This window comes from Rhamphochromis longiceps, linkage group LG15 (assembly GCF_057381845.1).
Source record: "Rhamphochromis longiceps isolate RC_006_pf linkage group LG15, R_longiceps_female_GT1.1, whole genome shotgun sequence".
Taxonomy (NCBI): Eukaryota; Metazoa; Chordata; class Actinopteri; order Cichliformes; family Cichlidae; genus Rhamphochromis; species Rhamphochromis longiceps.
Window position 1 is genome coordinate 39,902,210 of NC_140571.1, and position 26,850 is coordinate 39,929,059.

At 43.9% G+C, this 26,850-nt stretch overlaps 1 protein-coding gene across 6 annotated transcripts in view; it reads right to left on the minus strand.

Moving 5' to 3' along the window:
• Positions 1–32: 32 nt before the first annotated feature.
• Positions 33–26,850, minus strand: part of ephb3b (eph receptor B3b) — a 58,249-nt gene continuing 31,431 nt past the window's right edge. The window contains exons 3-16 of one of the 6 annotated variants that reach the window (XM_085382957.1): positions 24,661–25,333; positions 21,319–21,474; positions 20,066–20,401; positions 17,114–17,238; positions 16,465–16,627; positions 15,986–16,094; positions 14,415–14,467; positions 14,053–14,259; positions 11,605–11,852; positions 10,805–11,020; positions 9,658–9,807; positions 9,155–9,354; positions 6,062–6,217; positions 33–3,932 (exon numbers count right to left, since the gene is read on the minus strand). In XM_085382957.1, coding sequence (XP_085239083.1) covers positions 3,824–3,932; positions 6,062–6,217; positions 9,155–9,354; positions 9,658–9,807; positions 10,805–11,020; positions 11,605–11,852; positions 14,053–14,259; positions 14,415–14,467; positions 15,986–16,094; positions 16,465–16,627; positions 17,114–17,238; positions 20,066–20,401; positions 21,319–21,474; positions 24,661–25,333 — 2,901 coding nt within the window. In that variant the 3' untranslated portion in view covers positions 33–3,823. Of the gene's footprint in view, positions 3,933–6,061; positions 6,218–9,154; positions 9,355–9,657; positions 9,808–10,804; positions 11,021–11,604; positions 11,853–14,052; positions 14,272–14,414; positions 14,468–15,985; positions 16,095–16,464; positions 16,628–17,113; positions 17,239–20,065; positions 20,402–21,318; positions 21,475–24,660; positions 25,334–26,850 lie in introns of all 6 variants that reach the window. The other 5 variants (XM_085382956.1, XM_085382959.1, XM_085382958.1 and 2 more) reach the window with 5 other exon arrangements.

Genomic DNA, 26,850 nt, shown 5'->3' on the forward strand with positions numbered 1-26,850 from the left:
AGAAGACAGAAGAAAAGACAGTACTGTATATATTTATTTAAAACACAACTGAAGAAAAAAAAGCTAAAGATATATAAGTGAGGGGCGGGGGTAGGGGCGGGGTTGGGAGAGGGCGGGTGAATGTGCTGTGGTGGATGATGTAAAATGTAAAGAAAGGCAGGAATGTCTGGATAGTTTAAATCCATGTGGCACACAAGGAGATAGCGGACAAAGCCCGATCTCTGATGATGAAAACGGCAATACTTTTCTAACATATGGTCTCACACACAAACACACACACACATGCTCACACAGACTAAAAGTACCAGTTTATCTCAATTTCAGCATCATAAAGTCTGATAAATGAACAAAGAACACAGGAGAGAAAGCTATTTCCTCTCAGCGATGTTAAATACGAAACACTCTCCCAAATGTGTGAAAAATACACTTAAAGATTAATTGTTTGCGTTGATGTGGTGACGGTTTAATCTTTTAAATATGTGCAACGCTGCCATTTGAGCTCATCACTCATGGCCGGTTAACTTTGGTGAACCCAGCTCCAGGGTCCGGAACACCATGTGCACCTCATCAAGAGTTCATGCGAGCTCCAAAACTGTCATTTTTCATGATTAGGCATGTCTGCCTTCTGATTTCGTTGAGCCCCTTTATTCCCTGTTTTCCAGCTTTTTTTGCCCGTCAGCTGTGTCTCGTTTGGCACCGCATCCAAGTTGACAACAGTGGGGTTAAGCTGAGTGACTGAGCCCAGTGAAGGAAGTGTATGGTAAGAAACTTTGACAAATGAAAAAAGTGAGACTACGAGTCTGTTATTTCTGCTTCTGTCATATCTCAATGTCTATCGCTCTTTTCCAACAAAACAGTGTTTTGCATCATAAGAGGAAACAATATACTTGTGGAAAAAAATTAAAGCCTGCCAACAGATTCTACTCATGTTAGCAAATGTTGTCGCCGGGACTGACATGCCTGGTTGTGAGCCATCATGTCAAATATGCCTTGGCGACCTCAATGAAGTCTGACTTAACTGCAGAATTCCTATTTGAGTTTCTCCTACAACTGTTACATGTTAGTAAGCCCTTAATAGAGTGTACTAGCAGTAGTGACAACACATGTATGTGGAATGAGAACACGCAAAGGTGGGAACGCATTGTGTGCTTTGCATAACGTCCTCTTCATTTGAAAGAACTTATGAGGGGTTGGCACGCTCCACAGTCACTAACATCATGCTGTCCTTACATATCTACGGAATAATATTGTCATAATGTGCTGATCACCTCTGGAAGGTGACACCGGTGATGTACCTTGCGGATCCCTATTCAGCTAACTTGAAATACCTCTCCGTGAGGAGTGCAGATGGTGCAGTCTCAGAATTGTGGCTTTCAGCTACGATGAAAGGAGCTGCAGATTTTGACTGCGTGTCTGGGCTGTTGATCCTGCACTGTACTAATCGTGCACTAGCGGCATGAGCTGAAACAGGATGATTACAGGCCACAGAGGGAATGAAGAGCTCTAATGATGGGTCATCTTGCCCTGGATGTCTGTGTCAGCCGCATGCTTATATCCTTGTGAGACCCGATGGGCCACCTGCATTATTTTAACCAACAGTGACCAGCAGGGTTCTCCTCTGATGTCTCTCACGTGAGTATCGTTTTGTAGGAAAGTGCAGGTCACATGATGGAGTTCCACCTCTTGGGGTGGAAATGACTAGTCTGACACAACAATGCCTCTGGACCTGCTCCCTAATAATAACAGTCCTTGGTAAGATGTGTTGGTCTGCATTTAAGTGACTTTCAGGAGTGAAAATAATGTGCCTGGAAGACGATTAAGTACAGCTTCACAAACGCTCTTCATGTTGCGAATGAGAATGGATTCAGGGAAGCTTAATATCGAGTTTAAATGGCACACAAAAACTTTAACACACCTACAGTGAGTTGACCATTCAGAGGAAACCCAGACAAATGGTGTTCAACTCTTCTACCCTACTTCCTGACTTCCTTTGTCCTTTTCTTCGCTCAAAATCAAACATTTCACAACAGCACGTCCGTTTTGTCAAAACACCATTTTTTTCTCTTGTTATTTATCTTATTTTTTGTTACAAAACATGTACAGGCTGTTTAGAACAACAACAAAAATACAATATCCAATTATTATGCAATTTCTCTTGTTTTAATAATCATCAATTCAATAGGTGAATCCTCTTGGGAGTTTCTCTTCCTTCTGATTGTTCCAAGTCCCCAAACGGCCTAAAGTCCTTCTGGGTGTTGGGGAGGGGTGTGTGGGTTGGTGGGTGAGGTACAAATAAATACATAGGGCAGGACGCCAAGAAATTAAAACAAGGATTCTGATTATTTCTAAAACCCACACAATAGAAAGTAGAAATTAAAGTGTCCATCATGGTTTGTCTTCAGTTTCTGCATGATGCATATATATATATATATATATATATAATTTCATATATATATATGTTTACGTCCAAAGTCCATTTTTTTGGATTCAATAAAAAAAAGAATGTTTTTAACAGTTGTCCACAGAATATAGCATAAGTGTTTCAGATATATTTGCTCCTTATCACAGTTCAGTTCATGCGTAAATTCTCCATGGTGGCAAATAGCGGAAGCCGTATTGTACAGTATATTTGTGTGCAACTCGCCACACCCGCACATCCAGTCGCACTTGATCACACATACAAACCCACATGCACGCACGCTCACATACAAAAATGCACACAAAAGGCCAAAAGGGTCTTTCTATTTTGTTGCCACAGTCCTCGTCTCCCCCCCAGTCGTCACCGCGTATCCAGCGGGGGTACTTCAGTCTGACCAGTCGTTTTGAAACCACAAATCTCCCAAAATATGATCAAGAAAGAAAAACATTAAAATAAAAAAATCTGACAAACAGAAAATATGGTGCAGACAAAGGAAAGTAGAAAAGCAAAATACCAGGTGTAAAATGCAGTTGATGAGCAGGTGTTCCCACACTGGGAAACTATCCTGAGTCACTTCAGGTCAGAGTGAAGAGGTCGTCTCTGAGCTACCGAGGATCCAGCAACCAAAACAGGTGTCCAGAAATATGGCCGCCTCCCTTTGACCTTTATTGACCTCCGTCACTCCTTCGACCTTTAGACCGCAGCCCATCGTATTGCCCTCCTCCACCACCCCACCCTTTTCCAGCAAGTGCCCTTTTAGATAACACACCTTCAATATGAAGATGGAGAACAACACACATGCACAATAAAACAACTTCTAGCAAGGAAAAAACAAAACAAGGAAACTGTCCTCTCGCTCTCTCGTGGTCTGAAACACTTTTTTTTTTTGCGTTGATTTTCGTTATATGTAAAAACGTTTTCACTTTTTTTTATACAAGGGTCTTCCTTCTTTCCTACATAGATCATCCAGCAGAGCTGGGAACAGGAATCAAGGGGAGGGGCTCTTGTGTGAGGATAAGAGTGTGACATTTAAGTGACAGGACTAAGGCCAACTCCACTACAATGCACATGCATGCAAACATCAACTCACTCCAGAGCTGGTGAGGCACGCGTAAGGATATACGGGGGTTTACTATTTCTCCTCTTTCAAAAACACACAAGCTCCGATTGGATGGGGGGAGAAAAAACAGAAAACTAACAAAAAATGCAGAAACAGGAAATGTAAGTGGTAATGAAATAAAGAAAGAAAAAATATTCAGAGGCACTGCAAGCCAGTTTCGTAGTGTCTAATTGGCAGAGATGGGTCAGGCAGCTAGGGTTTTCCAGTGGCAATCTCTGGCACAGTTTCTCCCCCTTTTTCCGTCTGGCTGTCCTTCGACTGCATCGGTTTGCGTGTCTTCTCACTCACACCTGGACAGGAAGTGTTTGGTTCATCTGTAGTCTCATGTCCTGAATGCTACCAAGAATTTTCTTCTGATGGCCAGCCAATGTAACCCCTATCCGCAGCAGGTCCCTGTGAGCGAAGAACAAAAAGGAAACAAAAAAAAAAAAGGAAAAATGAGAACAGGTGGCTCAGTCGTGAAAACAAAAGAAAAGAAAAGAAAAGAAATAAAAGAAGGAAAACATCACATGAAGCTGAAGTGCAAATTTCACTGTTCACCACAAGTGAACACATACTCGACCAGGTGGGAACGCAACATAGGCCTCACCTTGGCGATGGACCATAAAATGGATTCTGAGAGTGAGGTAACAAAATGGGAGCACTCATCTGAGTGTTAGTCTTAATGCATGATACCTTTGTTACCCAGCAGGTGGGCATGAGGATGTGAGGCGAGCAGCAGTAATGACAGTTAATGATTAAAGTGCAAACTTCGCTACTGTCTGGCAGGTGGCAGACTTCACAGAGTCTATACCCGTCTGTCACTTGGCGAGAAAAAAAACACGGGAACACGGAAGCAAAAGGTTTTCTTCATCAACAACAGCCTTTCTCTGTATAACTACATGCTACTTTCAGCAGGTAGGTCCATCTTTCAACCACCCAATCACGTGGCAGCAACTCAATGCATTTAGACGTGTGCATATGGTCGAGTCAACCTGCTGCAGTTCAAACAGAGCGTCTCCATTGCAAAGCTCGGTTGTCAAGTGACTTTGAACGTGGCAAAGTCAGACGGGCTGGAAACTGCTGATCTGCTGAGATTTTCCCCATACAGCCATCTTTAGGGTTTACAGAGGATGGTTTAAAAAAGAGAATTTTTCCAGCGAGTGGCTGTTCTCTGAGTTAAAAATGCCTCCTGCGAGTGCATCGAGCTGATGGGAAGGCATCAGTTACTCAAATACCTACTTGTTACAACAAAAGTATGCAGAAGAGCATCTCCAAATGCACAACAAGTTGAACCTTGAAACAGAAGACCACACTGGGTGTCACCCCTAAGAACAGGAAACAGGGGCTACAGTACGCAGAGGTTAAGTAAAACTGGACCATAGCAGGTGCCTGGGTAATGAGTGTCAGTTTCTGCTGCGACATTTCGAAGGGTCAGAACTTAAAACAACATGAAAACATGGATCCATCCGGCCTTATGTCGATGATTCAGACTGGTTGTGGTGTAATGGTGTGAAGGATATTTTCAATCTCAGTAATTTCATACTAGTATAAATATGTCTATACATACACTTAGTTGACTTCTCCAGATAATAGCTGAGGAGAGAGCAGACCATCAGCTGACCAGCTGACCACGAGTGCTCTGCCTCTGTACGCGTCCTGTCCCTTCTGATCTAATATAACCTACAGACAACATGCTTTCTCACTTTATGAGTTTCTCTGCTTCAAAAACAAAGGTATACAGTGAAGTCTATCACTTAACCAGATATGTACATAATCGCAGGTACACAATTTCGCAGCGCACATCTGTCCTCTCGTCACATTCGAGTCGCCACAACTTCACACAAACAAATTCTCCCCCACCCCCCATATTTTGCCAACCCCATCAGCACAGTGACGGAGGATGAAATGATAATAAATGGGCACCATTAGAGGAATTACTGGCCATTAAGGGCAACAGAGAGCCACAGTACACCACACCTGTCAGCCTAGCCAAATTGAAACAAATTACTCCCACCTCCACTGTCTATTATGCACCTAATGAGAATGATTTATTTATCATTATAATCCTAATTCATTTATTTAATCATCACTGGCCTGCAATTTCCATGGTTTCCATTGCATCATTTCCTGTTTGTAAACATGATCAAAGCTGAACCAAATTGCAGTAAAGGAAACAGCCGCAGGAGTTAGCTTAAAAATTGTAGGCTGCGGTGCTGTCCAATCGTGTAACGGTGATTTGTTTGCTTCTAAAACGGGCGACAAAGTATCAGTTTCTGAGCAAGCAACTTCTGATCAACCAAATATAATCACTTTGTTATCTCTGACATCTTCAATTATTAAACTAGTGTTCAGCATATATCAAAGTATGTGAGCATACCTACTGGAAAACAAATATAAATGTATTCTTTTTCTTATTCTGTGATATCTGAGTTGGTTCAGAGACCTGTTTTCCGCATCTCATCATCATATTTAAGTGTTTTTAATTTGACTCTGAATCTCAGTCCCGCTCAGGCGTTGTAGACCTGAGTAGCTCCACTCACTCTGCTGTCATCTGGGCCACCAGGTCAAAGGAAGCAAATCCTGCGTTGACAAAGTTGTCACGGTAGCGGCTCATCTTGATGGCATCCAGCCAGTCCCCCACAGTGGTGAAAGTGGTATAGTCTGGCACACAGCGGTCAAGCAAGGGCTGAGAAACCCTACATTAGGGGACAGGGGGGAAGGGAGGGAGGAGAGAAAGAGAAACAGAGAGAGAGAGAGGGTTAAGGTCGTCACTCTGTGTGCCTCTACCGGCCAACCTCACCCCCAAACGCCCCCCGCTGAGCGCCACCTCTCCATTTCTCTCCTCCTCTGTTCTCCCCCCCCTCCTCCTCTCCTCTCCTCTGTACTGAGTTGTGTGCAGGGGCGAGTGGAGGGGCGGGGCGAGGACCCAGGGAATGTACAGGGTGGGTGAGGAGCAAGTTGTGACTGTGGAGAGACTGGCTGGAGGCTTGGGTGGTGGATGTTGGCGCAACAGCTGGTGAGGGGAGGTCACGTGTATTCACACACAGAGCTTCAAATCTAGCTTAAACCAGCAACAAGTGTTAAAGAAACCAAGTGGAGATCGTTTTAGTCAGGAATGCATCTGCCTGGCAGCATCGGTGATGGTGATAATGTTAATAACAATGCAGAAAAGTGCCTTCTTTATGAAAACCTCAAGAAATGAAAACCTGGAAATATCTGAAAAGCTCTGTCTTTGTGTTTTGCGTCTCGTTCTTTTTGTTGCAAAGAGATGTCGGTGTATTGTTTGGGGACTGATGAAAGGAGGAAAAAAACAAAAGATCAACAACAACTTGAAATTCAATCTGTGTGGTTGTACTGATTGCACTATTAAACCATCTACAAACGTGCTTTAAATCTGATCTGGAAAGATTGGACTCTTTGCGGTTTTGCAGGTCAGTTCAAATCAAATTTCGTCCGGCTGTGAGAACACGAGCTTAAACGACAGGCTGGGAGCCATATGCCTTTCAGTGCATAATTACCAATGCATAAAATGATACACTGTGTGCAACACGAGTCCGCAAAGGTGGAAATATTTTTTAAAAATTGCTTTCAGGAAAAGAGGGAAAAACACTGAAATGTAAACACAGATGTCACTCACATGTGTGCGCGGTTTCGCATTAGCGCCGACTTGCAATGTTGGGGACTCTGGAAGAAATGACTCACAAACTCATAGTTCATGTGTGTTTGACAGCGTATGAATGTGATTAGTTGCGCAACGCTTCCCTCAAACGTCTTGAAAACGTGTCGGAGGGCGCTCTGCGTGTTGCTGCACACCTGTTGACAGCCCCAAAAGGGCTTCTTTAGGGGAAAAAAAGAACCTAACCTCCTGCGCTGATCAACGCTGCAGATAGAGAGGCCACCTTGGGAGTTTTAATAAAACGGCGCAACAACTCAGAGCGAAGCGCAGCAGATGAACGACAGAGGAGGTGGAGGTGGAGAGAATGTCCTGGGATGTGAAGGGAAAAAACAAGAAAGAGCACCACTGTCTCCACTCCTTTCTGCTCCGTTGATCCCTGTCATCCTTTTTGATGGCATTAGATTCATTAACAATTAAAAGGAATGGAGAGAGAACGAGAGGGGAAGGAGAAAGCACACGGAGGAGGAGGAGGGGAGTTAATAACAGTGATACAGAGGCTCCATTGAGTGGTGTAGATGGAGTGATTTTTAATAAGGCCTGTGCTTGGGCATCCAAGCCCTTGGGCTGTCGTTAACGCACGACTCTGGCTTCTCTTAATGGAGTATTGTTGGTCCTCCCATAAAATTGGCTTCAAAAGGGGTCCAGACTTATGCTGGCCACATGTTAGCCACAAGCACAACGCAGCAGGAAGGCTGGATAGTGCTGTGAGCTAGCTAGTGAGTCCACTACGAGCCGAACTTCATGTCATAAAAAAATGGCTGCTGCATTAGTCAGTGGTTTGGCCTTTTATGCAGTCATTGTTTTAAAAAGTTTGATGTTTCTTTCTTTGCTTGTTCTGACCGATTGAGCTGCAGCAAAGGATAGAAATCACCGAAGCTCACGCGGGCAAATATTCAGTCAGGTCAGGCATGTGCAACTCCCGCAGTCAAAGTCTTTAATGTCAGACAGCGTTAGCTAACCTCCAGCCACCCTTCAGTGCCGACCAGGACGACTGTAACATCTTTTACTCCTCCCTTGTTAGGTCTATCGGCAGGAGGCCACCTCTCTGCTGGCCCATTTAAAATCTCGTTAGTGGCTAATTAAAAGGCACTCTCATCTCTTTTTTGCATCGCCTTAATCGGGCTAATTAACCGCAAGCTTAATCTTCTAAGAGCGTCGCTCCTGTGGCCAACCGAGACCCTGGTTTCCCCCTTGAGCACAACCCAGGATTGTCTCTGTCCCTCCCTCAAGACAGAAAGACCCCGATGCAGAGACAGATAGGTAGGTCAGCCCCATCAGCTTTGTGCCAACTCGTTCCTCCAAATTCTTTCCAAGAAACCAATTGGACGGAAAGATAGTTCAGCTAAATGTAGATGTGACACGTCGAGCTCCCAGCTGGCGATAAAGCTGCTTTAAGGCTCGAATTGAGCAATGGTAATTTGGATTTGTATAACAGCTTACCCTGAGCTTGTGCAAACTAAAGAGTTGAATGAGACGATATCGGAACAATAAAAAAGAAGCCTGTTGCAGATGATTCAGGAACATTCATATCCACTATTTAAACTTAGCAATACTTGCAGAGTTCTCTTCCCTTGGTGCTAATGAAATTGCCTGACCAGCACTCTCTTTACTGACTGAGTTTCTTAAATCAATAAACTTAACTGACTGAAGGTTCTTGTTATTATATTACACCGCAAAAGCCAAGCAAGCCTAATCCGCCATATGACTCAGGAAAGGTAGTCATTACTAATATCCATTTATGCTATGACCATAATTATGCATTATTAATACACAGAGCATTACACTTAACAAGAGCCCTCAGGGGCATTTAGAAAAACACCCTCACATTTAAAGTCCCCTTCTATGATAACACGTTCCTCAGCATAAACAAGCATTTACTGCAAATCTCCACTTGACATGGCCTTCATACTAATTTTGACTTTAACGTGACCAATGTGCTTTTTATATTAAGGCTTACCCCGAGGACTGTGTGCTGTTGGTGACTACTTTGAGACTGGCAGCATTGCGAATAAGCTTATCCAACGTGGCCACGATCTGGGTGAATTTAGGTCGTAGGTTCCTTTCTTTCACCCAGCAGTCCAACATGAGCTGGTGCAGAGCCGTCGGGCAGTCCATGGGTGGGGGCAGTCGATAGTCCTGCTCCACGGCATTTATCACCTGGGGAAGGACAACAGAGAAATCCCAATCACTTCTAATCACAGAGTGTAGCGCAGAGGGAGGGCGGACAATGCGAGAGAGGCGGTCGATGGAAAACAGCACGGCAGAAGAGAGTGAATGGTGGGAATTATAAAAACCGGGGATAAAGAAGGAAAAAATGGCTTTGGTTATTCACAGAAACAAGGGCAAGCAAAAGTTGGAGCTGTGGGTGGATGTGTGGTGAGAAAAAGAATGGCTCTTCCACATAAATGGAAGAAGAAGGTGGTTTCTTATATATAAGCATAAATTCTCTTGTGATCTTACATCTTGATTGCTCATGTCCCAGTACGGCCGCTCGCCATACGACATAACTTCCCACATGACGATGCCGTAGCTCCAGACGTCGCTGGCAGAGGTGAACTTCCTGTAGGCGATTGCCTCTGGAGCGGTCCAGCGAATGGGGATCTTCCCTCCCTGTGGATATGCGAATGAGTAGGTGAGCATGAAATACTGGAGAGATGGAGCGCAAACACAGAGTCACACACATACAAGAGGGAAAGAGAGGGTGAGAAAAAAACTATCCAAGGGAAACGTTGATGCACAACAGATGGGTGCATGCCATAGAACCCAAACACCGCATTCACACAAGGTTAGTCAGACGTTTACAGACAAATGACACGTGCAGAGAGGTGAAACTTTAAGGATATGAAATGTGCAGCACAGTGCATTTTTCAGTGTCATTGTTAATCCTTTTCATTCAACTATGTACCCGATAGACAGTTGCTGACTCATACTAGGAGTGTCTCTTGGAGTAAAGAGCACAAAAATGAACACAACTGCTTCCTGCCATAAGGAGAATTGACCTTCTGCACGCCTCCTGACATTGTTCTGTGCTTTATCTCCTTCTTTGCTTTACTATACATGGATGTAAAAAATGGTCAGCGTCTTTCATATCGGGCCGAATCAGAGCTGAGAAGAAAAAAACAAAGCTGTCTTTATACCATCGTTCATATTCATAAGTCTATTATCCTCAGTATACCCTTTCAGACATAAATCCCAAACTGCTTTGCCAGTTGAAGAATATTAGAGACTCCAGCAATTTGTCAACAACCGATTTTGTAACGTTTCTGGGACTCTAAAACAAATCATGTGTAACACCTGCGTGCGATTGGAGGTACTCTTGTGATCTTTAAATTTCACGTATTCATTAATGTCATTAACTGGATCATTCCACACCCTTTAATATAGACTTCTATACCCTTAACTGTTCTTAATTTGTCCACGTGTCTGTGCCACAGTGACAAGAAAAACCTCTGATCTTGTGGGAACAGACCGGGCATTTATTGGACACGATGATTAAAAGAAAACAACAATAATGGGTTGATGTTGGAACAACATATGTAGCCTTTTTAAACACAGGAATACAGACAAACACAAAAAGCAGTCAAATGTAATATATCCACTAACTCACCAGTGAGCTGGTGTAGGTTGGATCTGTGGGGTCATCCTCAAGGAAACGAGACAGGCCGAAGTCAGATACCTTACACACCAGATTACTGTTAACCAAGATGTTACGGGCAGCCAAGTCTCTGTGCACGTAGTTCATGTCTGACAGGTACTTCATGCCTGCTGCGATCCCACGGAGCATGCCTACCAGCTGGATCACTGTGAACTGCCCATCATTGAGCTAGCAAAGGAGGAGAGAGTGACACGTATGAACTGCATTGCAGATCAAGGATCCATTTTCAAAGGAAAAAACAGCCTGTGTGCCTCTTCTTTCATGGTTTAGCTCATGGTTATTTCATGGTTTAGCTCTCTATATTCAGTGTCTTCTACACTTTTTTATGTCCTCTTACCTATATCTTTAATCTCTCATCATCTCACGCCGTAATCTCCTTCTCTTTTCTACATGCCCATTCTATATTCTTCCATTCTCCATTATCTCTGTATCAGCCCCCCCTCTTTTCTCTGGCAGACAGTGTATGATGTGACTTTGAGGCAGAGATTCATTGGAGACTGAGCTCTGTAAATGTCACCAACTGCCAGAATACAGGATTTGTAAGATATCCATAGTGAGCTCTGCAGCTGCACTTAAGAAGACCTTTTAAGGTTGCAAAGACAGTGAGATAACTGCAAACAAAAATCCAGCGGCTTTGGATGGGCTTATTTACCCAGTAGTGTTGCATCACTCATAAAATCACATTTTATACAGAGTAACTAATTTTAAGGCTATTCTGGTGTGTGCTTGTTTTTTAATTAGTTTTTTCTCACCCTCAGAAAAGAGTCCAGTGCTCCATTCTCCATAAACTCGGTCACAATCATCACCGGACGACTTTTGGTGACCACACCTTCCAGGCGGATAATGTTGGGGTGGTCGAACTGGCCCATGATGGAAGCTTCAGATAGGAAGTCTCGCCTCTGCCTGTCGGTGTAGCCCACCTTGAGAGTCTTGATGGCTACGATGATCTCCCGGCGCCCGGGCAGCTTTAGGCGACCGCGACACACCTCCCCAAACTCTCCTGCGAGAGCCCAGGTGAGACAGCCAGAAAAACAGCAAAAGAGGAGAGATGGAAAGACAGACAGAGAGAGAGAGAGGGAGGGAAGAGAGGCATGACGGAAGAGTGGAGGAGAGTGGGGGGAAAGAGGGAAGAGGGGACAGTTAACTGGTTAGAACCAAGGAGCCAGGGAAGGGTAGCTGGGGGCAGAGTGGGACAAGGGGGTGTGGGACTGCAAGAGAAGCCAAGACTCTAGGCCAGTCTTAAGGGATTGTGATATAAGGGGAGGCATACAGTGACTTTATACTGTTAACTTACATACTAAAAGAAAAACAAATGGTGAGTGAAAGGCATAATGGCACAATGTGAAATGACACAGGACTGGGAAAAAAAAGCATAACATTTTTAGGGTAAAGTTGGGTGACATTATAGGCCAGACTTAGGGTGATTACGGGGAAAGGGGGGTCAAGGGTTTGTGGGGGGGGGGGGGGGGGGGGGGGGGGGGGTGCTAAGCTTCAGAGGGGCCGGAGAAGTGAGCACAGGAGGAAGAGATGGGTGGAGACAGGAGCTTGGGGGTTGTGGACGCTTTATGTTTACACTCTACACCAAGCGTGTGCAAGAAGCCAAGAAAAATCAGGTGATGAAAGTGATGCGTGTCAACACAGGTGCAAAGGTAACAAAGAGGGGGAGGTCAGGGAAGGCGGGGGCAAAGGGTTGAGGGGCATGGAGGGATGGATTGAGGAAGGGGGAGAGGAGAGGAAGGGGACAGGGAAGACAGGGGTTGAGGGTTTGTCACTTTAAAGGCGAATGCTGGGGAGCGAGGGTTTCAAGAAGTTGCCTCAGCAGTAGAAGAGCTGTCGTAGTAGTAGTAGTAGTAGTAGTAGTAGTAGTAGTAGTAATGGTAGTAGCAGAAGCAAGCGATTCCCATCTCTGCCATCACAACGTCTTCCTTTTTTGGCTCAGAAACATATGCTAAAATATCTGAACCTCACATGGCACAGTCCTGTAGCTTTTAGGCAGAGATATAACTGTCAAATATATCAAAGACATAAAATATTTCACTGTCTACAACATCATGTGAGGGAGGGTTTCTAAAACAAGGGGGTTACAACCACATAGTGGATAGGGTGTGAGTACCAGGGAAAAAAAGGTCAAACATAACGATCCAGTAAAAATCCTCTTTTTAATTAAGAGGTTCTCCGGATATAAAAAAGTGGGCAGGGTTACAGGCAGCCAATCCTGGACTTGGAGCAATTTAATATATTTTACACCCCAACCAGACAGATTTAAACCTCTAGAAGAGTACAACAGATAAATATTAGCCATGGCTCTTAGAGACAGGAATTCCCCAAGCTTACACACACAAAACCAGACACAGAGCCAAAGAGCTGGACTTTAAGTCCTCTAAAGTACATATCCATTACAATCACGCCCTCGCAGGTTCACACAGTGCTCATTAAGGCAATCGCTGGCCAGTAAATCTCTCGATATTTCACAACATACACAAGTTTGTGAGCTACAGCAACTACAGTACATTTTCACATTACCTTCAGTCTTCCTTCTTTTAAAATTTCAATTTCCTTTGCATCAGTTTTGAAGTGCAGAGTAGTGCAATGAGGTATGAAAGAAGTAGAAAACAAGCCCACTTTAAGAGGTAGATAAGGTATCCTACAGCATTCCTGCCAGTAGCCAGATATAATTACCACTAGAATTACAACATCCTGCATTATTTCAATGATGGCAGCTGCTGAAACTCAAAACCTTAACGCTCAGTGTTTATCTGTGCACACGAAAGTTCAATAAGTGTGCAAAAAAACAGGTTTGTAGCTTATACTGGAAAATACATGCAATCAGATGGGATTAAACTCTCCCCTAGAGAAATCAATCCTGTCTGTATGGGGTTGTGCTTTTACAAAAATTTAATCAGTTATCAATAACTCTTGTGCCATATTTATTGCATTGCTCCCATTGCAGGATTGGGGTAATTTTTGCCTTTTAGGACATGGGTGAAAAAATAATCTACCATACAATGGGTATTAAAACTAGTTTAAACGCACACGGCGTGGTAAACGTGGGGGGTGCTAGAACTGTGAGTCACACTAACACAGTGCTGGACATCTGGAAGGCTAAAAAAACAAAAAACACAAAAACGTTCCTAAGAGGTGACGGTATGCGGTAGGGAGGCGAGCAAGAAGAGGGCTAGCGATGAATTGAGTGAAAGTACCGCTTGGTGTGAAGTCCTCTAATGGTATGGCCTGGAGGTGACTAGCAGTCTTCCCCCTGTAGCTCAGGAGCTTTGGTGGGTTACCTGCGCCAATGACCTCCTCGATCTTCACGCAGGACACATCGATCTCCTTGGCAAACTCGCGCACTGCCTCATTGGGGTCCTCGTAGGTGAAGGGGTCAATGTAGACTTTCATTCCCGGCGTTACTATTGGGGATTCAGTGGCAAGAACAGGAAAGTGAATCTCCGTTGCCAAGCAATAAATATTCAATGTGATATCTGTCTGATCACTTCTGACGACAGCGAGAAGCACAGACATGCTGCCGTTGGAACAGGCAAGCGAGCTTAGCAGAGAGACTTACTGTACTGCTGCAGTTTCTCTGTGTACTCTGACTCTGAACCGTTTCTCTGCTTTCTGTTGAGAAAGATGAAAACACAAACTGAGTCACGTGGTCCCTGCACAGTGGGACACAAACACTGCTGAGGAACAAAGGCACGGGGAGAAAACAGATCCCTAATAACGCCTAGTTGTAGCGTGAGATGCAGTCGCACTGTGATGTGGCATGGTAAATATGTGTAGTCTTTTTGTGCGCTGGAAGCAAGGGATACGCTGATAAAGATTGTATCAATGCCTAGTGGTAAAAATGATTCATACTCGGGGACTGTAGCGCAAGTGTAAACAAAAGGATATCATACTATTGTCTGAAGCGGCAAGTGAAAGCCATTCACTCTCAGTACCCCCCCCCCCCCCCCCCCCAAAAAAAAAAAAAATGAGCAGCCGTGACAAAAGCGGACTCAAACAGCAAGCTCAGCTGTCTCACTTTCCTCGCCCCGCAGACATCACACTGCACATTTCAATTCAATCTTGCTCACTGGTTGTCAGTCTCCCTTTTCTGTTTTTATGAACTTATTTACTCTTGTCCTCTTATAGCCACTCAGTTCCTCCAGCTTCACCTCCATGCATCTGTCCCTTTCGCACCCAGCGGGGATGGGGTGTAGGCTCGGATACGGAGCTGGGTTGTTGAAATCACATGTTAATGTGCTTCCTTTGTTGTCTAACCAGTAACCGGGGCAAAAAATACCCGATGGTAATTTGCATTTTATTTTAAATTCTAATTTTCTTCTGGTATATGCCGAAGCTGTGTATTTTGTATCATTTCTATTTTTCTCCCTTCTTCTGTAGCAGTCAGAGCAGTGGCTAAGCCAAGACCCTGAGAGAGAGAGAGACACAATGTAGCGGTGTGAAAATTAGGGAGAGCGAAGAGGCAGGAGGGAGAAAGAAAAGGAGGGGGATCCAGGGAGATTATTATTCAGTCTAGCATGACCGATGCCCACGCTTGTCAGCAGCTGCCTGAACTGGCTTGCAGAGAGAACCCAAGTGGGCACCAGTCAGCAGTGGGTGCCAGCCTCTCGCACATATAGACACCCTCGCACGGCATTTTCTGCTTGACAAATGAATGGTATAAAGGATAAACGAGTGCGGTTAGACCCAGCTGATGTAGTGTCAGACTTTCTGAAAGGTAAGAGCAGCCACTTGCAGCTTCCCAGTCAATTGGGCTCAGCAGACAGGGGCGCATCTGGGTTCTTTGTGGTCGGGCAAACGCACAGTTGATTCTGAGTGCTGGGCCGTGAGGGCAGGCCTATCAGGCCCAACAGCTGCTCCACCATGCTGTTTCCACTGAGCAAAGTAGCATTTTGGCCAAAGCTGTTTACTATTCACAGATTCAGAAGGCTAATCTGGCATTCAGTGGGCTCACAGGTGGCAAAGCAATCCGCTGAGACTGTTCCGGGGCAGTTTGGAGGACAAGCAAACAAAGCTGACATTTGAAGCTATCTCGGTGTTTTGTTTTGTTTTTTTCAAATTGACGGGAAAAACAACAGTTTGGCACCAATGCTTCTGTAAGCCTTGCTGTTTTAGTAGCAGGATTCTCACCTCAGGCAGACAATAGCGATGACCACAACTGCAATGATGAAGACTAAGGTGGCGGTGGCTGATCCAACGATGAGCGGCAGCTGTTCCTGCAGCGACTTTGGGGGGTCAGCTTTACAAGATTAAAGAGAGAAGGTGATCAGTTAGTTAGTCAGTTGCCGCAAGCATCGACCAAACTAGCTGCAATCCAGCTCAGTACAAAAGTACGAGGTTTATTAATCTGTATACAGAAGAATCTGCACATCCTTTATAAAGTAGAGGAAGGGTATGGCTGATACACAGACTGGCTGACCATAGGTACATTTTCATCAAATCATAAGTCCGTTACAAGAATTTCAGTTTTTTTCGTTTCTCGCATATTGGCTTCTTACACTATAAACGCTTGAAAAAATCCAACACATCTATAAGCTTTGCATTGCACTATTTGTACAGACATATCCCAGTATATCCCCGGGTAGTAACGCAGGCGGGGTGTAACGTACTTTGGAGGTTGGTGCTGAAGTCGGCTGGGCTGCTGTAGCGACCGTAACCAGCGACTGTTCGAGCGCGGACCTGCACCACGTAAGGCGTACCAGCCTTAAGACCTTCAATGCGGGCGTTGCTCCGTTGGGCAGTCATGGTATGGGCAATGGCCTCACCCTGATCCTGCACATACAAATACAGGGATTAAACAACGCACCCCTGCTCCTCATTGTTCCTTCTCTAAAAGTTTTGATGTAGGTTGACAAAAAATATATAAAAAAGACAAGACCAAGAGAGAGAGAGAGAAAAGGAGTGCCATATCATAGCTGGTATGTTAATCTGACAGCAGAAGACAGCATATAGTGAGGACTGTGCTCTTTCCCCAAGGAAAACTCTAAACTTTCTGGGGTTTTAGAAACTTTTTAAGGCATGGATTGACAGAGGATGGGAGGGAAAAGAAGAAAAGGGAAGAGTACAACAGGGAAGGGATTGGAAGGATAGAAAGAGATGGAAAGAGTGGAATAAGAAGAAAAGGAAGCCTCACGGCCAACATGTGTTTATCAGCAGAGCCATTGTTTTCCACATTTACAGAAACACAGATGATACAGAAACCATGCGAGTCACTGAAATTGGATTGAATTACAGGCGTTCTCTAACATCGGCGCTTACCTTCTCATGGTACTTAATCTCATAATCCAGAATGATTCCGTTGGGCTTCTCTGGAGGCAGCCAGGACAGGCTCATGGTGCTCGCTGTGGCCGCCATCAGGTGAACTGTGGGCACTGCAGAGGGAGCTTCACAAGGGGAAAATAAATAAAGGGAAATCCGCTTTATTTATTGTTTTTCGTGTTATGTCTTTTGAAGTTCTGTGCCCTTTGTCTGTCCACAGAAGCCCAAATACAAAGTCTTAGCTGTGAGCTTTGTGAAAAGCTTTGGCCACTAGTTAGTATGCAGAGCCATTCCCGACTAATGCTCAAATTCTCCCTCCCAGAGTCCTAGGGGAACGAAGAGGTTATGTCTAATTCTCCTGTAGCAAGAGAATCAAACTTTAGAAACTGATGGATAAGGTCCATGCAGTTCCCTCTGTCATATATTAACGGCGGGCGAGCTAAGGAACAGCCGCACATACAGAGTTTTGCACGTATGTGTCTGTGCACTTGCTTCACTGCTGCTGAGCTGTTACTCCACAATCTCGTTGAAATGTTTGAGAGGAGCTGTGCTTTCCTTTTTTTTCTCGGCTGTAGAAAAAGATCTTGTTCTTTAAGTGCTGCGCATGAATATAATATACAAATACAAAAATGTGCACACACCATACAATCTAATTATTTTATGAAACATGTAATCACTGGAGTTTCCCATGCTTAGTTTACACGTGCCGCATTAACAGTAAGCCCATGCCGCTCTTTCCTTTACTCCCTCCTCCACTCGGTCTACCCTTTTAACTTTACTTCACACCTTCCACTGTCTATCTCCACTATTACCTTTACTTGAATATAAATAATACACTTCCTGCTTTTTCAGTGGACTTTTCAACTCTTTTGCTTATCTTTCACTGCTACGGCCCTCCATCCACCCCCCCTTCCTCCAGAGTTTTATGACTTCTTCACAAGATGTCCTGTCTAACCAAGACAGATGTGCTGATAATCACTTCTGGTCAATAAGGAAAGTGAAGTGAAGGAAGTCAAGTGTTGCACAATAATATTATTCGATACTGTACCGCACTCATTTTAGGAAAATCCCTGGATCAGTGTTTCTCATTCCCCCATACCACACACCAGTTTTCGCTGGCTTTGTTAAAAACTTTTACATCCCATTTTTACATTCTTTCATCGTCCCCATTCCATTTCCTTTCTAACCTCGCTGCTTGTCTTGGAGACCAGACAACCTTCTGTTGCTCTGTCTTTCTTTCTGGTGTCTGCACCTCCCCTTTCCTGAGTTTTCCCCTTCCTTGTAAGTCCCATCTATTCCATTTCTCCTTGTCTCTCTTATTCCCCCAGAAGACAATGCTTCCTAGGCAGATCCCCTGGTTACTCTAGCCAAGGGATTAGGGGCCCTCCTCCAGGAGGAGACGTTGGGAGTAACCATGGAGGTGGCCCCAGGGGCTTATCACCAACCCAGTATTTATTTTGATTCTTAAAAGGTGACTGCACATGCAGGGATGGTCTTGGGACTACACAAATGGATAATCTGATCACAGATGATGCACTCTTGCCCTGTTCTTTCTCTTCACTGCTCCCTCCGCACCCACCTGACCCCAAGCACCCAAGGGTGGACACTTGTCCCTGTCAGCCCAGCGCCAAACCTCCCCATGAAACAATGAGGCCCTCATGTGGGGCTGGTGGGGCCTTTGGGTTCCAGACTCACAAAAAGAAGGCATTCCTAAAGAATCTTTTAGGAGTAGGCACACAAGGTCAAAGGTGAGGAGGACAAGGCCATGGAGAGAAGGAAAAAGGGTGGGGGAGGAGGAGCCAAGGAATAATCCTTGGTGTTTACTAGGCTAGCCGAAAGAGCAAACTTAACACAGCAGCAAAGAGTTCAATTTACAAGTAAAAAGAAAAACTGGAGTGAGTAAAAGTACATCACTGAGAATAGTGAGATTTCCTAGGTAACTGAAAAAATGATCATAATAGTCCCCCAGCTATAGTGTCAAACATAAGGCTCAGTGGCCAAAGACTCCAATCCAAGGAGGGCGTACATTCTGGACTTTAAATGTATTTGGAGTTTTTCCTTCTGATAAAGACCGTTCATATTGCACCAAAGTAGTTAAGTAATAAACAAACCATTTAAAAAAAGAAGAGTTCTTGTTTTTTACAGTATGTCCACAAAAAATGTGAATTAATGGAAACTTTCTAAACCTTTCGGATTTTTTTCTGTGATTTAAAACATTTATTCCTTATAATTTTAGCCCAAAGAATAATGCTGAAAGCTTTCTTTCATTTACTACAGCAGCTTTTCTTTATCATGTGGAAAAACTGAGACATACTGTTGAAACTGCACTTCTTTTTCTTATATTAAGGTATCTTAGGATACTTATCCTTTTTCACTGACAGGTGGAGTGTTACTGGTCCAATGCACGATATACAATTATTCTGACGTCCCTGGTCTACAGTCTCCCTCCATTTATTGATTTATTTTCATCACTTGGCTTATCAATAGCGGGTTCTATTACTCTGTATATCTATATATACCAGATGGGTTTAAAAAAAATCATCTCAGCTCTGATTGCTACATTGGCCTAGTTACTGTTTTTGCTGAGAGCTGAAGGATCGGTGGGTTGGAACCAGTGGGCAGCCAGAATACTAAAGGTTCCACACTTTGAATATACACTGCCTCGCTATTGCTATTTGCAGTGGTGTTAGCACAGAGCATGCTGTGGGCGTGTGAAAAAAAGGTCGCTTTCTAAGCTCATTCAGAAGAATGTCTTCCTTCTCAATCCCTGTTCAAAGGAAAAATATGTAGCACACTCCTACATACATACAAGAAATTGATCTCTGCTTTTTAGGCGCAGAGCGTATTCTCTGACATCCTTTTGTGTCTTTTCCCAGCCTTTGAAAGTTGGCATCGCCTGAAACATCAATGCTGATCTTTGCCAGGTAGCCACAGTGCTGAAGCTGCACCTACCGGCCTGATTTGTGGTGATGTTCACGGCGGAGAACTGGGGCGTATAGGGGCTCTTGTTGGAAACGCCGTTGACCGCCTGGATCTCGAAGCTGTACTGTGTGTGGGCTTGCAGGTTCCGGACCGCCACACGCCGCTGGGTCAATCCCAGGTGGCGCGGTGAGATGTCCACGTTGTCGTCGCAGCGCGAACACATTCCCCGGTCGGGGAGGCACTTCTTACAGATGACGTTGTAGAGGACATCATCGCGGCCGCCCAGGTCACGAGGCTCGCTCCACTCCAGCACGAGCGAGGTTTCGTTGACGCTGGAGATGACGCTGCGTGGGGCAGACGGAACGGCTGCAAAAGGAAGGATGGGATGAAGAAAATAGGTCGCAATGAGAATGCATTCAATCTCCGTGCACAATGGGTGTAAAGAAATTTGTCCTGGTGACAGCACAGAGACATCAGGACAATAGACAAAAGATTCATACTGGAAAGCACAGTTTATATATCATTACACACACATGCATTCATTATTCCATAACTGCGCTGCGGTATTAGTACATTTCTTATGCATTAACTAGACCATTTTCTTTTCTTTCACTGTAACAAGAGACTGTTCCAGCAGTTCTTCATTAAAAAAAAGAAAAAAAGAGGACAGGAGTTCAAATTTGAATTGCATGCTTATTTCCACTGTGTGTCTGTGTGTACAGAGTGCTTGGGGGCAACGAGCAAGACAAACTATTGGCAGAGTCTTGGCAATTCTTATCCAATTACCGGAGCCTTATCTCTCACTGCACTGTGGGAGAATCAGCCCCACACCCCAGCAACAGAAAAAAGGATCTTCTTTCTTCACTTCTGAATAAATTCACCCCTCAGTGTCTGTTTGCTTTTAATAGAGCCAACAGTAAAAAAAACAAAAAAAGATAAAGCTCACAAAAAAACAAGTGGGTTTCACTTTCCGGCCGTAGTGGGGCAGAGACGTTGTGAGTGCAGGTTGGTGGGAAGGGGAGGGGTTGGATGATAAAGTTGTGGATAACGCTGGGAAAGCAAGCAGACTTGTTTGCTGTCTGTGTGGCGTGGCAGGAGCATTGTGCTAGGAGCTTTTATCAGCAGTTGATGGAAATATCCAAAGACGTTTAATACACAATAACTTTAACTTTATGATTACAACACATTTGGCCCAGTTCTGATGGGAAAAATAGACTAGATGTAAGGTTGTCAGCATTAAAACGTACTGAGTTATACAGATGGCTGAAGGAAGCATTACTTACTAGTGCAGGGGGAGTCGGGAGAATCTGTGTCTGCGCGGTAATAACCGTTTCGACAGGAGCAAACACTGGCTGCTCCCGAGCTGGCACGGCTGTTGGCTGGGCAGGGCAAGCACAAACTGTCCCCCTGTTTGGACTTGAAGGTGCCAGGGCTGCAAGCTGATGGCAAAAGAGGGAATGATGAAGAAAGCATGACCAACAGCTTAAAAAAAACACAAACAAACTGATTTTACCACTATCATTTTAGAAAGTGTCTTACTCTGGAATGAAAAGACAAATTTTACTTTTGCCAATCCATGCCAATAGCCTGTAATTCTACTCATTTTTAGTGGAAAAAGTACTATAGTATTTGTAGTAGTCTCGGATCAATACTAGCACAATAGGATTGATACTTTGTTTCTAATTTCAGTATGTAGCCCACTGAATTGTGTTACATAAATTATGTTTTTGGAAGTGAAGAAAAAACTATACATCAAACATGTCGGTTTGTGTTGACTGCCATGTTCATTTTATTTATAGCCTACAGCACACTTAAACAACAGAAGCAACAGAAGTGCTTTAGAGGTAACATTGGCATCCCAGGTCTCCTAAAAACGCAGTGTCAAAAACATGAAAATCTGACTGGTGTGCTTATGTTATATTGATTAATTATTTTTGAATGTACAAATAACATTTACTTAGTGGACGATGTATTCAGAATTTGCAAAGTGAGGAAATCAGGAAATGCAAACGTGCAAACATAAATCTTTGTATACAGACAGAGACCATGTCAAAGTTTCTTTTTTTTAAAAATTGTTTTTTCTCTGTATTTCTACTGAGACTACTTCTATACAGGAAACTACTTTCAGCATAACTTTACCTAAACTGGTTCTTGAAGGCAAGTCAGTAACATGAAAACACTGCTAGGATTTGAAAATGCCATATCTCCATTTATAGCTGCTGTTTGGACGTTTATAACTCGTGTGATAAGTTACAGACGTGCAGGGAAACTGTAACGGCAACATTGTGATTCAGGACGCTTGGGTAGGCTCCATATCTTTCATAAACTGTCTTGTTAAAAGATGAATGAGTTTGCCGCCATGCCTAATAAAAAAAGAGAGGCTGGAGCAGGTAAGAGAGGCAAAGTTTACAAGGGCCAGTTGATTAGCTGACCCACTAGCGCATTAGCTCGTCAACGTCAAGGACAAACTGCAATGTTTGTCCTCCCCCCCGAATGATAATTATCGTCACAGATTCCATGTTGGATTTATGCTCCCCTTTGAAAACGACTGAGGTCAGAGGTCAAATTTACAGCAGACCACTTACTGCTCCTGCTGTTTTCCTGCTTCTGAAAGTTCAATATTAGCTCAAAACCACCAGCTGGCTGCACCGTGTACATTAGCACTGAGTATATTTGTTCTCCCACCAATTTGTCAGAGTTATCCACACTGCTGGCTAACAGGAAGTTTGGTTTGATAAACAGATAAAGAACTGACCTTGAATTTAGGTGTCAGAACAGTTTCTTTAAACAAATTTGTTCATATTTTTTCACCTAACACAGAACAAATTGCAAGCTAATTCTGAGCTCACAGGGCAAGAAAAAAAATATTTTTAACTGTTAGCAAAGATGTTGAAGAAGCATTCCCGTTAAAGGAAGCCTCTTTTTTTACACCAAAAGGTTGAAAGCGCTGATCAATCACTTCCAGCGAGTAAAGGGGTCATCCTGTTCCTTTTATCTATTTTCCCTTAGAGGAACCATTAAAGAATGAGGAAGAAAGACAGACAAGGGGGTAGAGCGAAAAGGGAGGGAGAGGTGGAAGAGGTGGAGGCATAGAAAATGCTAATCCTGTAGGACCCCCACCTCCCCTCTTCCTCGCTCCCCTGTGTCTTATCCTCTCATGCAGAACATAGAGCTTAAGGAACTGATTAAAATGTATGCTGAAATTGGAAAGTCTGAGGCATGAAAAAGTAAAGAATATTGGGGGTAAAAAATGTGCAGCTAATGAGTGGGAAGGCAAAAAAGGCTCATCGATTAATATTAATACTGACATCCTTACTGTAACTCTAGTGGCTTATTAATGAGCACAACGGCCTTCAGATTAGGAAGGAATTGGAGAAGTAAAGACTGGCGCAGAGAGAAATGAAGAGCTGCAAGAGATACTGTATGCTAGGAGGACAGAAAAAGCACGGAAAAAGGGTGATGAGAAATGAGCATGGAATAATATAGAAGGAGAGGAAGGAAAAGGAGAGAGGACCTAACGAGAACAAGAAAGCGAGATTTATCCCTTGTGGTTTCTAGTGATTAGAGAGCATTTTATCAGCGGCCAGTCACCAGAGCTTCAACCTTGAGGTGCCAGAAACAAACAAATGAGTTTTTAACCACGTTCACTTTAGATATACTACACTCTCCCCTTTGTCTCGTGCAAACACTCTCCTTCTAAAGGTGAGCGCATATTCAGTATCCACCCACTCCTGGAGTGGAGTGGATACAAAATATAAGGCCTGTGCAGCGTCATCGCTTTCTTCTATTATAGGAAGAAGGACCCAGACAGGCAGGGATCACCGCCGAAGTCGAAGCCCAGCGAACACGCACGGGGCACCTTGCATTCACGTGATCAATAACCTCACCAGATCGCTCTTTCACTCTTCACACACTTTCTGCACGCCCAGGCCTAATTTTACACCCACGTACACACAAGCACAAATTTTTCCATTTATCCTTCATTATTCTCATGCTGTCACCTGCACTCCATTTCAGTCGGGACCTTGCTGTTTAAATTTACCTTTCTCTTTCACCTCTGTGAACCTGTCATGTTTTCCATCAGACCTGAAGCCATTAGCCACTCGCTTTCATAAAGAGACAACACACTGCACATTCATTTTGCAACCAACCTCAAGGCAAAACTGAGGTCACGGGAGTGCGTAGCCCTGCTAGTCTGTATTATTATAGCTTGTAATCACTGGATTAACATGTCAAAAGAAAACAAGATAAAATAAATTATTCATTACGATGTGTTGAGTGAACAATCCAGCATAAAACAGTGTATCCTGTAGCCAAAATAATGTCCAATTAATCTCTCAGGCAATCAGTGTGTTTTTTTCCACAGCAGTTAAGTCTTTGTGAAGACTAGGACCACTAGTCTAATACCATTCCATGTTCCCAAAATGTAAACGTAAATGTCTTCTCATATGATCTTCGTAAGAAGGCTCCATCCTGAAATCTGAGGACTGTAACATAAGATGAAGTAGCACACTATTCTGTTGTGGGTTTGAACCTTGAGCAACCTGTTGAAGAATGTCTAATCCACTTAATCCGCCACAACACGTCATAAACTGACCTAAATTATATATTGTGAAAACACTCACCTTGACACTGGGTGTCCTTCATGGCCGGTTCAAAACCAGCCATGCAGGTACAGGCTCCTACAGGAACCATCCACTCCCCATCTCCGTTGCAATAAAGCTTCAGCGGCACAGACACCTCCAAGGCATTGGGGACACAAGTTCCTGGGGCTATCACCAGCGATGTCGCTTCAGCCCCCGTTGCCGTTTCGGGAAATACGGCGAAGTTGGCGATTGTGGTGGAGCACTTCTTATAAAACACTCTGACTGAGATGAGCGACATGCAAGCACCGAGATCCTGGAAGGCCAAGTAGAAGCCAGCTTTGGACAGCGGGCCAAAACTTCTGACTTTCGTGTTTACCCGTCCAGACTCGAGCATGGAAAAACTCTCATCTGGGGCGATGGTGTCAACCTTCACATAAGGGTTCTCCATCCAGAAAGGGCTGGTAGCCGTAGCTGAATCCGAGTCAGACTCATAGTAGAAGAGGTTAAATGTTTCTTTGCAGGAACCAGGGATGTTGGGAATGCTGTTGCAGTCACGCACTGTGAATTTCATCTCCACATATACGCGCAGTACATCTTTTCGCGGGATGAAGTCGCTACGTAGCCAGTTATTTTGGTTGAGCTCACGTACATTGCAGACTTGATACGTCCGGATGGGGTTCATGGCATCGTCGTAGCCACTGACCTCTTCCCACTGAAAAGAAATCAGATGAAGAACATGAAAAATTAGCAGCTGTAAATGTCTGATAGATATTGAGTTGCTGCGGGGCATCTTCCATCGAACCTAGATGAGCTACATTAAATCAAGTGGCATAAAAAGCAAGTGATTAAAGTACCAGGACACAAGTCATGAGGGAGCGAGAATTGGACTTTTTCAGTTTAGCTGTATTTCTTTTACTTCCATTCCCTTGCTTTTGCCATGATGCACCTTTCATTCCTGATTAGTGTGGCGAAAAGCCAGGCACAAGGACTGCAAATTCATCACAATTACAGGAACCTGTCACCTCCTCGCCACAGAGCCACCAAAGCATGTTTACCTCATATCTGTTTGGAAGAACCAGCCACACTGCTTCACAACCAATTACGCTTCAATTACCGAGCAATGACTGCAACGTCCTCTAATAAAAGCGGGGAAAAGGCGGCAGTTAACCTTCATGCTTTTCTGTTTTTACACTCTACATCTTTCAATGCTACTACAGTACCCAGGGGGTGAATTACTCGGGATAAAATGGGATTAAATTTTCTAAACTTTGATTACCAGCTTCATTAAATGAGTGCAAGCAAACCAGACTGTAAAAGCTTTGCTGTGAGACGCGTTAATGTTATGTCTTTTTTTCTTCTTCTTCTTTTTTTCAATCTCGAATGAGGACACCGCGATTAAATCATTTCACTTCAAACAGCAATTCCTGTGTGTATAATATATCTAAGTGTGTGCGTGTGTGTTTGCGTGCGTGTGTGTTTGCGTGCGTGTGTGCGCACGCTGAGGGATCTGCTCCCCTTTCTTTTATCAGACAAACATTTGAGTCAAAGTATTTTTAGACACGTTTAAATACAACAGTAGTTAACAGTGCTATGCAAAAGACATGCCAGTGCTTTAGAGCATTAAATGTAGAGGGAACAGGGGAGGAAAATAATACTAGAGAAGGGAATAATGGGTGGCTGTAGCTTATGAGGTAGAGCGGGTCACCTACTAATCAGAAGGTTGGTGGTTTGATTGCCAGCTGCACCAGTCTGCATACCAAAGTATCCTTGGGCAAGATCCTGAATCCTAAGTTGCTCTGATGCATTCACTGGAGTGTGAATGTGTGAGAATGTGAGACATTGAAAAAAGTGATGTATGGATGGGGCAAGTTCTATAAAGTGCTTTGAGTGACTATATATAAACCATTTACCAATAAGTCACAGGGCAGTCAAAAGCTAACACACCACTTTGCATTTAGGTATTGATCATTATTAATCTCTGCTTCTACCAGACGTTTTTTCCTGCCAAAAGCTAGTTTTTCCTTCCTACTGTTGCCAAGTGCTTGCTCAGAATTTGTTTGATTTTGGGGGTTTTCTCTGTATTACTGTAGGGTCGTTACCTTGCAATATCCTCAAGCGCCTTGAGATGACTGCTAAAACTATACACCAAATGCATAGTGCATATTTAGCGTAACTGGTGGTGAACTCGCTACCTGAACCTGAGACATTGCTATATGAGATATCTATAGT